Raw genomic sequence first — 14,042 nt, forward strand, 5'->3', positions numbered from 1 at the left:
CTAAATAATTCTTCAATCTTTTGTTTACATAATAGACAGACCAAAACTGATCTGGCAACCTACATTTGCATGAATTTATAAATGACAAGCATCATGTTTGCTTGAATTTGAAAATGACAAGCATTATGTCTGCGCGAATTTGAAAATGACACACATTATGTTTGCACAAATTTGAAAATGGCAAGCATTATGTTTGCAGGAATATGAAAATGACATGTTTTGTTTAAACTAATTTGAAAATAACAAGCATTATGTTTGAGCTAATTTGAAAGTGAGAAGCATTATGTTTGCGCAAAGAAATGGTGTTATGCTTACAAGAATTTTCCTGTAACTTACTTGAGTTTTTTTTATCTGTTTGAAAAATGAGCAAAACCTTAATATTATGTGTTTTTAGCTTATTTCGCTGGTTGTTGTCTATCATATTTCTTTTTTAGTAATAGTTTTGAACCAAAATAGCAGTATCTCTAAATTAATTTGTTTTTGACCAAAAATATAAATATAATTTTTACCATTTAATAAAAAAAACGAAAAATTGTATAAATCTGAGCTTGCATGTTTATTTATCCCCAACTCCACACACCCTCTCCCCTTCACATTTGAATAGTTGTTACAAACTCAGGGATAAGATTTGCAATTTTTTTATTGCTGGTGAAATTCATGTTATATCAGTGATTCTCGTCTTTGAAAAAAAAGTGTTTAAAATTAACAAAATCAAACACAAAATCCTTGTTTCTTACCTAAATTATTATATCCTTTATAAAAGCCAAATGTCATACTAATGTTATGATTCCATAAGCATGTATATTTACCTATTATTTTAAACAAATAAACAACATATGTCTGATGAATGACTATGACTCTATCATTGGATTATTACGAATAACTCTAATACAGCTAATTTAGGAAATAAGATTAGGATACAAAACAAACAAAATGGTTGGCTCTTTTATCCTTTCAAATTCACTTTTGTATATGTTAGGTAAAAAAAAATCTGTTTACAGCTAGTTTTTCCAAGAAGGCTCTGAAAGTCTTTTCTTTTTCAAAAAATTATGTGTAAATGCATCTTCAGATTATATAATTAGATAGATATCAATGTCGACAACCTACCAGATACACAGGGTGACTAACCTAAAGGACACATAAATATGTGTACCCTGAAAACTTCCAGGTCTTCCAAGACTTTCTGATAGATGCAATTCAGAATATTGTCAGTTTATTAGAATTCCAGGGACTGGAGTGGAAAGCAATCAAATAAATAAATTGTGAGCAGTTGCATTTTCTTTATTTTTTTGTAAGAATTATAAGAAAAAATTAAATTTTATATCATGTTTGATTGTGGTTAAGAAAAAGTGCCTCCCAACCCTCAATTTGTTCAAAACTGGAACAGCCCTAGCCAAAAATGGCCCTATCAACACTACACATAAATCCTATCCTAGGTTAGATTAACATATGTCAATGGCCCTATCAACACTACACATAAATCCTATCCTAGGTTAGATTAACTTATGTCAATGGCCCTATCAACACTACACATAAATCCTATCCTAGGTTAGATTAACTTATGTCAATGGCCCTATCAACACTACACATAAATCCTATCCTAGGTTAGATTAACTTATGTCAATGGCCCTATCAATACTACACATAAATCCTATCCTAGGTTAGATTAACTTGTGTCTTTTGATTTGGCATGTATTCATATATGACTGTTTGTAGATTGTATGAATGCTGTCTTGAAGCTAACACAAAACTTTATACTATGTTAAGTTTTGTTCTGCACTCTACAGCTAGGAATTTGCTTTCATTTTGAAATATAATAAAGATCCAAATGGCATTCTATTCTCAAACTAAAACAAGGCATTATAATCTGTCCCTGATAAAATTCTACGTACATGGTGGTCTACGTTCAGTGTTAGTTGGACTTTGGTCTTCATCACTGTCTTCACGATTTGGTTTTTTACCTGCAAAATGAGAATATATTACATAGTTTGGGGTTTTTTCACAAAATGAAAATATAATTATTTCTTCACACTTATAAAGATTATATAAATTTAGGAAAAGAACAACTGCATTCACATAATTTATAGTTGTCAACTATGTCAAAAACTGACCTATATATATATAAGAAAATGTGGTATGAGTGCCAATGAGACAACTCTCCATCTAAGTCACAATTTATAAAATAAACCATTGTAGGAGTCAAAGTACAGTCTTCAACGCGGAGCCTTGGCTCACACCGACCAGCAATCCAAAAATGACAAGTGTATAACTGCTATTAACATAGACATAAAGGTAAGGCCATGACATAATAAAAACAACTATAGCAGCATGACGATACCAAGAGAGAATTCTCAAATTCCATAACTTCCCTCTTCAACCCAATAGAAGCAATTTAGAAAGTTCTGAAGATGAAAATAAAGTGTTAAGCTTTTTAAGATTACCACAATTAAGTATCATGAGGTAAATAAACAGCTGCGCCATGAGCGCATGATACGCCCGACGTCTTGTGTGGAAGTTTTATGCAATAATCATAGATAGTTTCTGAGGAAGTTTTAAGCAATAACCATTTATTGTTTTTGAGACACGGCGGGACATGTGAACCATTTGACCATCATAAGAAACAACTATATTAAGTTTCATGAAATTTGGATAAGTCGTTCTCAAGTTACGGTGCGACATGTTTACGCCGGACAGACGGACAGACGGACGGACGGACGGACACCGGACATTTGTATACCATAATACGTCCCGTCAAAATTTTGACGGGCGTATAAAAAGGATGATTTTTTTAATGAATCACATTCTTCAACACAGGATGCAAGCCTTAAATTGTATAAGACATTAAACCAAATCAAATACTTTTAATTAATTACAGACACAATGACAACAGGGAAAGGACCATAACTTATCCCTATACATAAAGTTGTAAAGTGACTGACTTTGTTTCTGAATCCTAGATATCTATTTCAAGTGTATTATATTGTTATGTGATTATTTATCTGATTAAATATTGTTTAAACTAAAATATTAATGTCCATACATCTATTTAGTTTATTACACTTCACACCAGATTTTGATTGGTTAATACAAAAGAGACATTCTACGTACTAAATTACCCTTCACATAGAAGCCTGATCATCTGTGCACAAAATCAAATAAAGATGGTATTGCCCCTGCTCAAGCTTGCTTATAATATATAAGAATACTTTTGTGACAGATTGAGACAAACGATAATTGGTAAAACTTAATGGTCCCTTCGCCCAATGGCAGGGGTATTGAAATAAACCTTTGCAAGTCTATGCTATTATTCTATTGGCATTCAATAAAATGTGATGACTGAAGGAATGGCAATTCCGACTTAGATATATCAGCTATTTGGTAGCAATGGTCTGAAATTTTTGTACTAATATAATAAGGCAAGGCAGTGATTAGTCCAGAAAGATGATTGATTGATTGTTGGTTGATTAAAGTCCAGCGGCATTTAGCAGAAAAATATTTATAGAAGAAGTGGCCATAACATTGCTACTTCCTGTTTGAGGACCAAGTTCAGTAAAAAAACTTTGAAAAATCCTGCTTTCATGGATAACAACTGTTGAGCGAGGGTAGGAGGGGTCCTGATCCCGAAATCCCAAGCTTAAAAACACGAAATCCAGAGGTCCCAATTTAAAATAAATTTAAATCCTGACATCCAGAAATTCAAAAAATTCCCAGATCCCGAAGGGCAATCCCGAAATCCAGAGCTTAAAAACACCCGATCCCGAAGTCCCGATAAAGGTTCTATCCCCCTCACTGTTGGATTCATTCCTAGCTGGAAATTTATTCATATAAATCATTTTATATAATTATGTAGGGTTTGAATTAAATTTCTAAAAGTTGTCAAGACAACAGTTTATGACAAAGAATGCAAAGTGAATGTATTTGCTAAAGGCTAGATTTCATTTCCAGTTAAACATTTAACTCTTTTTATTTTCATCTATTTTACATAAAACTAATATTCCAATAGAAGATAATTATGCACTGATAAATTATCATATATTATTCACAAATTATCTTACCAACAAATAATGAACTTCAATGCTCTAGAACTCACAGCTTAATATTAGACAAGGACTATGTTTATCCACAGAACAGTAGCAAACAAGATTGGATTGGTAATTTTCAATGCAAAAGGCAGCCATGAAGACAAGAGATTTGAATACTAGTAAAAGCTGACAAGGATTCCAAAGAATATATGTGTTACATTTGAAGAACTTGCAGGTAAAAATTTCAATAAAATTCTGTTACCCAAAAAAGTTGATAAAAATGCTGAAATAAAAGGAATGAATTTTCATGATTATTTGTGTTTTTATATGTAATATTTTTAAAAAGAAACTACTGATTGATTTTATTACCTTTGGCACCACTTTCTCATTTCTACCTAAGTATTCATAATTATTAACTGACTGGTTGATTTTTCAATGATTATCACATAGTGATTGATTGGGGAATTCTGATTAATGCACAACAACATTTTGATAGACTTGAAGCTTCTCATAGTATTGTATAATCTAAGAGATGAATTCAAATTCAGTGATTGGCTGATTACCTCATAAACAATAGATATTCAGCCAATGGAAAAGAGTTACCCTTTTGTGTGCTGTGTGAAGACAGTTGATGGATAAAACAAACTGCTTAATATTTTTTTTCACAAAAAGATTAATACAGTCAACAGGTAATTCAGAGCACACAAAAAATTCAGATGAAACCACACTTATTTACAGTCAATATTTAGGTAATACAGTACACACAAAAAGTTTCAGATAAAACTACACTTGCTGGAGTTAAATAAAATGCTATTAAATATGAAATTACAAAGTGTGCGGAAGAAATATTAATGAAAACAGATATAAATGTCCCTAGTTGTGCAAGTTTTTTCATGTTTATTGTATAGAGGGATAAGCTTATAAAGTTTGAAGATATGAGGAATGATTCATTGTACAACATGCTTCAATAGAGAAGACAAAAAATAGAAAACACTAGCAAAGCATTTTTATAGTTGTCAAAAATTCTGAAAGCTATTCACACAGCATTCAAGACCTAGAGAAAAATGAAAGGGATAGCAAAAGCCAGGTAATAAATGAAGAAAATGTGGTTGTCATTTCTGATGTGTCAGTCATGCTTTTAAATAATCTAAAAAAAAAACACACAAATATATGCGAAAGTTCACTGCAGTCTTAATAAAGTTTGTGAGATTCGTAATATTTCCATTCCTTAGATAGCTAAAGACCTTTTCTTCATTCTACATCCTTTTTGCATGCCTACGTTTTGCACAAACCCCATATAATATGGTCTATTACGAATATATCAACCGATCAGCCATTATTCTGTCATGTGACATGCTATATGTTTAGTGACTGGCCATTTACTCACTCTTGTCCCGATGGAGGAATCGAAAAGACGATCTGCGACAAGTTTGAGTAGACTCTTTTATATCTATAAACAAACTTGCCATTTTAGTAAAAAAAAACTTACTGTTAAACATTTTTCCGTTAATAAGGCTTTTATAAAAAAAAAAATATAGTTGCGATATAATAATGTGTACATAGAGTTGATATATTACTGCAAATGAAAGCATGGAAAAAATTAAATGAGTGTTTTACAGAAAGGTCATAACCCCTTAAAAGACTTTTATGTGTATTAGAGTGCATGTCCAGTGAACCTAACCATTAAAATTTTGCAGGTAATTCTAGTTTAAAATAAACTCATCATCTGATTAAATACCGTCATCTTATTGGTCATTCTATATGAATATAAAATGACCTAGACATCCAAATTTTAGTAAATAAACTGTATCAGAATATTCATTGTTGCCAACTAATTTTCCTTTCCATGGAAACTACAGATTAAACATATTTATAAAGAGACATTAGGGTACCAACCATTGAGATAATAACTCAATGACACAAAAACCATCAAAGACATCTATAGGTTAAACTCCACCACTTCTTTGCCTTTACCAAGTCAGGTATCTGAACTATTTGATGCTAGTTTTTGTTTATGTATGTTGGTAGATTATTTTTTGGGGGGAGGATAATTTCAGTTATCTATTTTATGTTAACTAACAAATCTCAGCTAAGGGATTAAAATGTTGAATAAAATTCTGAGATCCCATGGGATCAAAAAAACAAAACACTCACCTCCCAACAGGTTCTTTAGCCTACTGTGTTTAAATATTTTGGCCTTCCTCAATGGGCTGGCGTATGAAAATGATGAGGGAGATTGGGGTTCAGCATCTAACTGGTCTTTCTGATGTGGGGGCTTCTTTAGAGCCTCTTCAACCATCCGCTTCTTGTCTGGAGTAACATACTGATCTGAGGGTGACATTGGTTCCTAGAAAGAAATTAATTAGTGTCATATTCAGAAGTTAATACTGAATTGTACCATTCTATTTTTTTTTTTTTTTTAATTCAGAAAGTAGAAACTGATGCTTTTTTTAATTATTATTAGCCAACAGAGACTGTAATCTAAAATATCAGCAATTTAAAAACAACATAGTGTATACAATTGAAAACAAAATAAAATATAGTTCCTTTGGTATAGGCCAATTAAAATTAATTGATAGATTTTCATCCCCGCCCGCCCCGATTTTTTTTATTTTTGAAAAAAATTATGATTTCCGGATTTTGTTCATTTCCGTTACCGTTAACCGTCGATAATTTCGCTTCATGTAAAACTTCCTGTTTTAAAATACGGTTTTCGTATTTCTCAGAGTATTCTTACTAAAATCATTAAGTCGATATATTCTGATCTATGATGACAACATCATTTACCGAGAATAGAGATTGATTACGAGAAGGGCAAGAAATATTCGGGTTACGAGTAATATGCTGTGTCCAAAATCGCAAATCGCAGTATGTCACAAATGACACAAATGTTTGTGAATAAAACACCTTGGATTTATTTATTTATACAATGACTTTGTGTCAAGAAATTTGAACTGTGAATGAAACCCAAAAGCGTAAGAATCGTGGAACACATTTGACTGGAATGAAGAAATTGACAAGCATGAACTTTTTAGATTGGTGACGGTATATTGAGTTCAGAAAATCGACAAACATACGCATTTTTTATTTATTAATTTATAGCAAGCTCTAAGATTTAGATTTAGCCATGCCTTTCGTTTTTTGTAGAAAAACAGCAAACATCCTCTGTCACAATACCCACGATAGAGTCATTAAACAACTTTATGTTTTACATTGTAATTATATTTGCATCTTGCATAAGGACCAACCCTATTATTTCAACACTGTTTAAGTTTTCATTTTATTCTGTACTTATCGTACTCGTGTTGCATACCAATGCATTTGCTTCATTTTATTAGGACAACAAAACATTGCTTAGAAAGCAAAATACATTTGATGGAGGTAGTCCAACTGAAGAGAGCATTTCTCCTCATTTCTGCTGTTTACTATAAAATAGGTATCTAAAGCGGCAATTACATGAATAACAGTGATTGCCAATCAGAGATATATATTTACGAATTTGAAAAAGCGGCACCAGCATATGGAGTATATGTGTCTCAATTGATACGTTACTCTAGAGCTAGCTCAAAGTACGTTGATTTGTTGAACGAGGAATACTGCTTTCTCAAAAGTTGATAAGACAGGGCTATGAATCAATCAAATTAAAGTCATCACTCAAGCAATTTTATGGTCGCCATCATGAGCTGATTGGCCATTATGACAAAAGTGTGTCAGAAATCATATCTCAGTGATATTCTTCCTCAGTCATAATAACCTTCCATCATTACCGAACTGAACAAAGAAATAACATGACGGGAGCCGTATACGGTGCAGGAAATGCTTACCCTCCTGGAGCACCTGATTTCACTCCTGGTTTTTAGTGGAGTTCGTGTTGTTTCCTACTTATTATTTGTAACTGTTGATGTAAATGTCTTTTGGTTTTATGAGTCTTTGGTTACTCCTTGGTTTTGATTGTTACTGTCTTATACAAGACACCTTATGGATGTATTTACATGATATAAGCTTATTATTACACTTGCATATATGAATAAACCGTGACCAGAAGGTTTCATATGAAATAAAATTTAAAAAATAAAATCCTCCCACCCGCCCCATTTTTTTCAAAAATTTGGATGAAAATCTACTAATTAATTTTAGTTGGCCATACTTATTATTTGAAAAAAGCTCTATAGAAAAATTCTGCATTCTCTGAATAAACAAAAAGCTATGCCAGGTTGATAAAACATCAACTTATTAAATGGATTATGATAGGTCTAAATCTCTTTACATTATCATTTCAATATATATTTTACTCCTCCATCAAAATTTAACCTATATCTCACATCTATATCAAATTACAAGTCACACATTATTATCAGATTTTTAACCTATGACTTAAAATAAATTATCAATTTGCCATTTATTACAATTCCATGTGTCTGAAAACTAGAAATTTGGTCAAATAAAGGATTTTAACTATGGGTTATTGGGTCAAAAAGGTGTCAGAAAATTGTAGTTTGTGAAAGCTATCCTTGCCACCAGATGCTTTTTCAATACTTGTTTTCTCGTAACTGGACAGACTTTTTACCTGCCAGTTGCCATTCTATTTACATACACCAGTGACACTATTCTAAAGGGAGATAATTTGTGCATAAATTGAGAGACTCAAAGGGTTATTTTTTAGTGAATAAAATGGTAATTTGTCCTACACTAATAATTTTAGGGTTTCCAACCATGCCTTGTATATTAGTGAAAGTTAGTTTAAACTGATCTTGTATTAGTCTTCTTTCAGTCGTATTTGTTCTTTTTCAGATTCTGGTAATTATTTTAAGTCATTGGGTTAATAAAGGTAGGTGTTTTCATATTGAAATTGCATTATATTCTCATAGTCATATTGGGTCTTCATTACTAGTAGCTGAAATTGCCCTCAACTGTGCCTCAACCCAATTCTTACTAATATACCATATAATACAGGAACAATAAGAAAACACACATTTAATAACACTTTAGTATTAGTAATGTTCTATGAGTTATCCTCTCACCTACTACTAGATAACTTAGGGTTATTCCATTAAAATGAATGCAGGAAGGTAAGAAGAACATACCTGTATTTATTTTTGGACACAAGTGATTGGTCATTTGTGGTTGCATACTAAATTGATACATGCAAAACTCCTCAATGACATATAGAAAGTAAGTCATGTGGGAGGTGCTTTAATCACCTTTCTACCTTAACACATCCAACTTTATGAAATAGCCCTTTCTATTTTTGTATTCAAATTCCATTTATGTAATTACACCTTAAAGTAAGTGATGCAGCTTTTTTCACATTTTTTTCTTTTCAAACGAATTGACTAGATATTATAGGAAGATGTGGTATGAGTGCCAATGAGACAACTCAAAAAAAGGTAAAAATAAACCATTATATTGACTTTTTTTTATATCATCAATACCATACCTGGAACAATATATAATCTGTATGCATAAAAATGATTCTGTTTCTTTTTGACTTAAAACATAGAAATGATTTTCATTTGTTTAAACACATGTCAACATTTTCCAAGTAGAAAACAACTCATGGAATTATGAAAAATACCTGTACCCCCTATACTATATCTTATATAATTTACCCCACCATGTTAAATACTGTACAGTAGATTCATTTTATTTTATTGGACACTATTTTCATGGGATTTTGTGGGATTAGATGAACCACATATTTAAATGTTCAATGATGAGCACATTTTTTAAAATAGGATTGTAAGCAAACTTTGTCAACATAACAAAATTATAAATTATCCATGAACAAACATTTTTTTTCTCAATCACAAAAAAATTAGTACCAGAAAAATAGATAAATCCACAGTACAATAAAAGGTTATAGCTAATCTACATTTTTATGTTAGTCAACATTTTTACTTATCAACATGACACAACTTTCACCATATTTTATATTCTACCTAAACACTAAAATTTACACTAGAGACATCTGTATACAGTCTATATATGTTCTCTGTAAGAATCCTTATTCGTAGTGCTAGCTCAAAGAAAAGAGTGTAGTACTTAGCTATATAGTGGTGATAGGTGTATGAGACATTGTATAGAGTGCAAAGTGTAAGAGTACACACAAAGTGTAAGAGTACACAGCAAAGTGTAGAGTACACAACAGACAAGAAACTGACTAATACAACAGAGATGAAGCACACTCTGCAAAACTACTGGACCACAACAATTCAAATTCTAGATTCTTTTTAGATAATTCATGTTGGAACCTATTCATATTTTCTCATTTCTTCAGGGGTTCAAAATATTTTGATGTGAAAGGTTCTGGATTTGGTGATTTACGAAATTAAGGACCACCTCAACAACAATGAACAAGGTCTGCTGTTAAAAATCTATTCAATGTTTGAAGGTTAAGGACATTGTAATTTTTTAAATTGAAGATTAATTGTGGAAATAAAAAGTTAAGGACATCAGAATACCTGTCGATTTTCCTCAATAATAAGTTCAGAATGATTTGTTTTCAATTGTTTAATTAGCATTTTATCATTCATCTTTTCCTTATTGTGGTTGGAAAGATTTAGAATTGCTTTCACTTTTTACCAAGTGCTTCTTTAAACAGATAATTTTGTTAGACTATGGTATCGTAAGATGAAGCTTGTCTATTCTTAACTCCTTAGATGAAATTTTGAAAGGGTACACATTATTTGATAGAGGAAATAAGGCTCTCTTTAAACACAAAATCAAATGAACTCTAATCTGAAGTCATTTTAAATAAGATGATGCCAGATCAGTCAGATTGATATCAATATGTATCAAAATGTATGGGTTATTGCTCAAGTTGTCTTGCACAAGAAAGACATTTCAAAACCTTATAGACTGATTGACAAAGACAAGTTTAACGCCATGTTCAAACCTACAGATATGGAATAGAATCTAGTTTTTGAAGTGTTGTGGTTCAAGCGAAATCTGATATAACACCCAAACAAAGCTTCTTCTTACCAAATCAGAGAATGATTCCTGCTTAGCCAGAGGTGCAGGTATAACTTTTGGCTTTTTCTTCATTGGACCTCTTTCAAGAGATACTGTGTCAGAATTCTCTTTCAAGGCATCCTTGAATCAGAATATTCCATTCAACAGATAGTTATTTTTTTTAACAAGTCATATTTTTTCATATAACATACTTGGAACAGTCAAACTGTTCAGATATTCATAAAATTTACTAAAAAAATCCAGCTGTTTTCTTTTCATTTGTTTTTAAGGATTGAAGTACTTCTCAATAATTTCTCAACAATTGTTCAATGGTTTAATTTTTGGGGCTAATGAAGACCAACATGAACCTTCACAATACCATCAATCAAACTATCAAACTATTGATAATCCTGACTGCCATTTTGTCTTTATTTATGTTATAAAAAAAAAGAAATTTTCAAAAACAGTCATAATAATGAAAGTTTGTGGATAAAAACACTGAAATAGTCTTAATTGGAGACAATCCATGAAATACTATTATTCATACAATTTGTAATTTGCTTTGCTTTCAATTATTCACAAAAAAAATCATCCTTTTTCTACTAAAATAAATTTCAATTTTCAAGAGGTAGAAGAAGGGTTCCAATGTAGAAAATGATGAGGGTTCATGACCCAGATCAGTAAGTTAAGAATATCATGCATGTTTAGATTCCACATGGCATGCCGTGTTGGTTTGAAGACATGCAAGGTTATTTACACAAGTAGAGAGTATATCAATTAGATTCTTTTTTTCATAGTTTGAAGTACCTTTTGTTATTTTCATTAAAAAATGTACTTTCTATTAAAGATCCAAATTCTATATGTTAAAGGTGAATCCATTTCTCAGTACTGTTATCTTATATATTTATCTTTACATGACCTTTCTTTAAATGATGTATACATTTATATGAAATAATAAGATTTTTCAAGACTTTTTTATTGCCAAAAAAACAATGCAGAGTCTGAAACATTTAGAAACCTGGATTTTTATTATTTTACAACTTTCTAGTGACTTGTCAATACCCTTGGGAACAATTCAATTAATTATTAATTTATAAGAATCTTGGAAAAAGTAGGAATAATGACTACTTACAGCTTTTGCTTCATGAAATTTGGCCAAATCTTGAACTCTGTAAAATCATATAAAAATAATAATGAAAATACATTAATTTCAACCTAATTGTAAAATGACTACCATATTAACAACAAAAAAGCGAAAATAACATTTTATAAAATGTATCCATCTGAATCACTTTGCTGGATTAACCTAGATTAGGGTCACCCAAACACATATATTTGAAAACAATATTGATTAAATGAATAAAGAAATATATCAAAACAGTTGATTTGACATTTATTTTTATTTAGTTACAAACTAATGGTATCTGAATATTTTTTTTAAATAATTGAATATCATTGAAATATATCCTATAAAAGTATGATACAAATAATACCAACCATTTATGCTAAATTTTTATACAGGAAGTTGCAATCAATAATTAAGCAGAATTTCATTATCAAATTATAAACTATATGTTAATATTTTATACCTGATAAAGCATCTTTTTGTTGATATGAATTTTTACCATTTGATAGATATTCATCTTGACTTGTACTTTCGGTCTTCTAACATATTCATTCATTTTGAGACGTTTTTTTTTATTTCTCTTTAAAAAAAAATTCCAGTTGTCAACATCTTTAAATTTAAATAAATTCCATACTGAAAACCACAAAAAATTGTAACTTGAATGGAGAGTTGTCTCATTGGCACTAATACCACATCTTCTTATATCTACAAACCAGGACAAGGGAGGTAACTATTGAAAACACAATTTTGAATAAATTAATCAGCTTACCTTGATGACCTCTTGTCTTGCCTAAGGTATTTGTCTTGTTCTATTTTAATGGTGGGTTGTACTATAATTTTAACATCAGTGGGTGTTGGAGGTGGGGTTACTATGGAGCCGTCATGACTTTTTGATTCTAGGGAAACTGTTTCAGATTCTGAGTCTTCATCATGAACACCACTACTCCTGCAACAGAAAATTAAAAACAAATAGTATCATAAGTGATCAAATAGTTAAAGGTTTCATAACGAGTGAGAATGGAATATTGCTTGATATCAACTCGAGTTATTTAATTTCAATATAATAATATACAAGACTTCTGCGAGTTTATTATCACTATTTAAATTAAAGCTACAGGGGTTTGGGCTCACAACATCAGTGTTGACTGGATCACTTTAAATTATTACTTCAAACACTCTGCCAAATTTTATATAAAGTTGTAGTAATTCAATTAATAACTTTCCTTTATAAACTTGCAGGGATTTACCATGAGCCTGCATAATAACTGCAACAGAATTATATAAATGAAAAATAAAATTTGAAGTTTGTGGCATAAGATATCATATAATTTTATTTTTTTCAAGAGTGTATTTTCCACTGCTATTCTTGTCTGTCATGTATTTATTTCTGTTTAAAAAAGATAATAATGATAATATACTAACGATGAATCACGTCTAGGAGATCTGCCAACGTCATCTAGTTCTTCTCCGCTGGATCCTTTAGTCAGAATACCTTCATCACTGTTAGAGGATCGTAAATCATCTATCTGTGCTTGCTTGGCTTTCGCTTCTTCAAGTTGTTTTTCAAGTAGCAGATTTCTATATCTGCATTACATATACAAAATTATTCATTTTCATACGTTAAATTGAAATATATCATTCAGTTTTTACACTGAATTTTTTTTTCAGAGTCAAGAAACAATTTATTTTCAAGATTTGATTAAAAAAAATCAATACATAAAAGATGGCAAACTGAAATTTCCTCTCTGCTTAACTCAAAATTATTCAATTGATCAAAATAAAAAAATGTTTTTTTTTTTTTTATTTGCCTTTACATACAACCATCTTACAATTGCATGGGTGCAAGTATTTTGAGTAAAAATTACCTTCTATCAACCATATTTCCTAACATGTAATCATATTTATTTAAGACTTAAATACCACTGCCTACGAATAAGACAATT

General features: G+C 30.8%; 1 protein-coding gene across 1 annotated transcript in view; it reads right to left on the reverse strand.

Moving 5' to 3' along the window:
• Nucleotides 1-14,042, reverse strand: part of LOC143073000 (unconventional myosin-IXb-like) — an 85,792-nt gene that overhangs the window by 27,329 nt on the left and 44,421 nt on the right. Inside the window, exons 27-34 of the mRNA XM_076248206.1 lie at nucleotides 13,522-13,683; nucleotides 12,869-13,045; nucleotides 12,106-12,142; nucleotides 11,004-11,114; nucleotides 6,177-6,369; nucleotides 5,410-5,472; nucleotides 4,285-4,305; nucleotides 1,893-1,961 (exon numbers count right to left, since the gene is read on the reverse strand). Of these exons, the coding sequence (XP_076104321.1) occupies nucleotides 1,893-1,961; nucleotides 4,285-4,305; nucleotides 5,410-5,472; nucleotides 6,177-6,369; nucleotides 11,004-11,114; nucleotides 12,106-12,142; nucleotides 12,869-13,045; nucleotides 13,522-13,683 (833 nt within the window). The remainder of the gene's footprint in view (nucleotides 1-1,892; nucleotides 1,962-4,284; nucleotides 4,306-5,409; nucleotides 5,473-6,176; nucleotides 6,370-11,003; nucleotides 11,115-12,105; nucleotides 12,143-12,868; nucleotides 13,046-13,521; nucleotides 13,684-14,042) is intronic.

The sequence above is a fragment of the Mytilus galloprovincialis genome, chromosome 4 (genome assembly GCF_965363235.1).
Source record: "Mytilus galloprovincialis chromosome 4, xbMytGall1.hap1.1, whole genome shotgun sequence".
Classification (NCBI taxonomy): domain Eukaryota; kingdom Metazoa; phylum Mollusca; class Bivalvia; order Mytilida; family Mytilidae; genus Mytilus; species Mytilus galloprovincialis.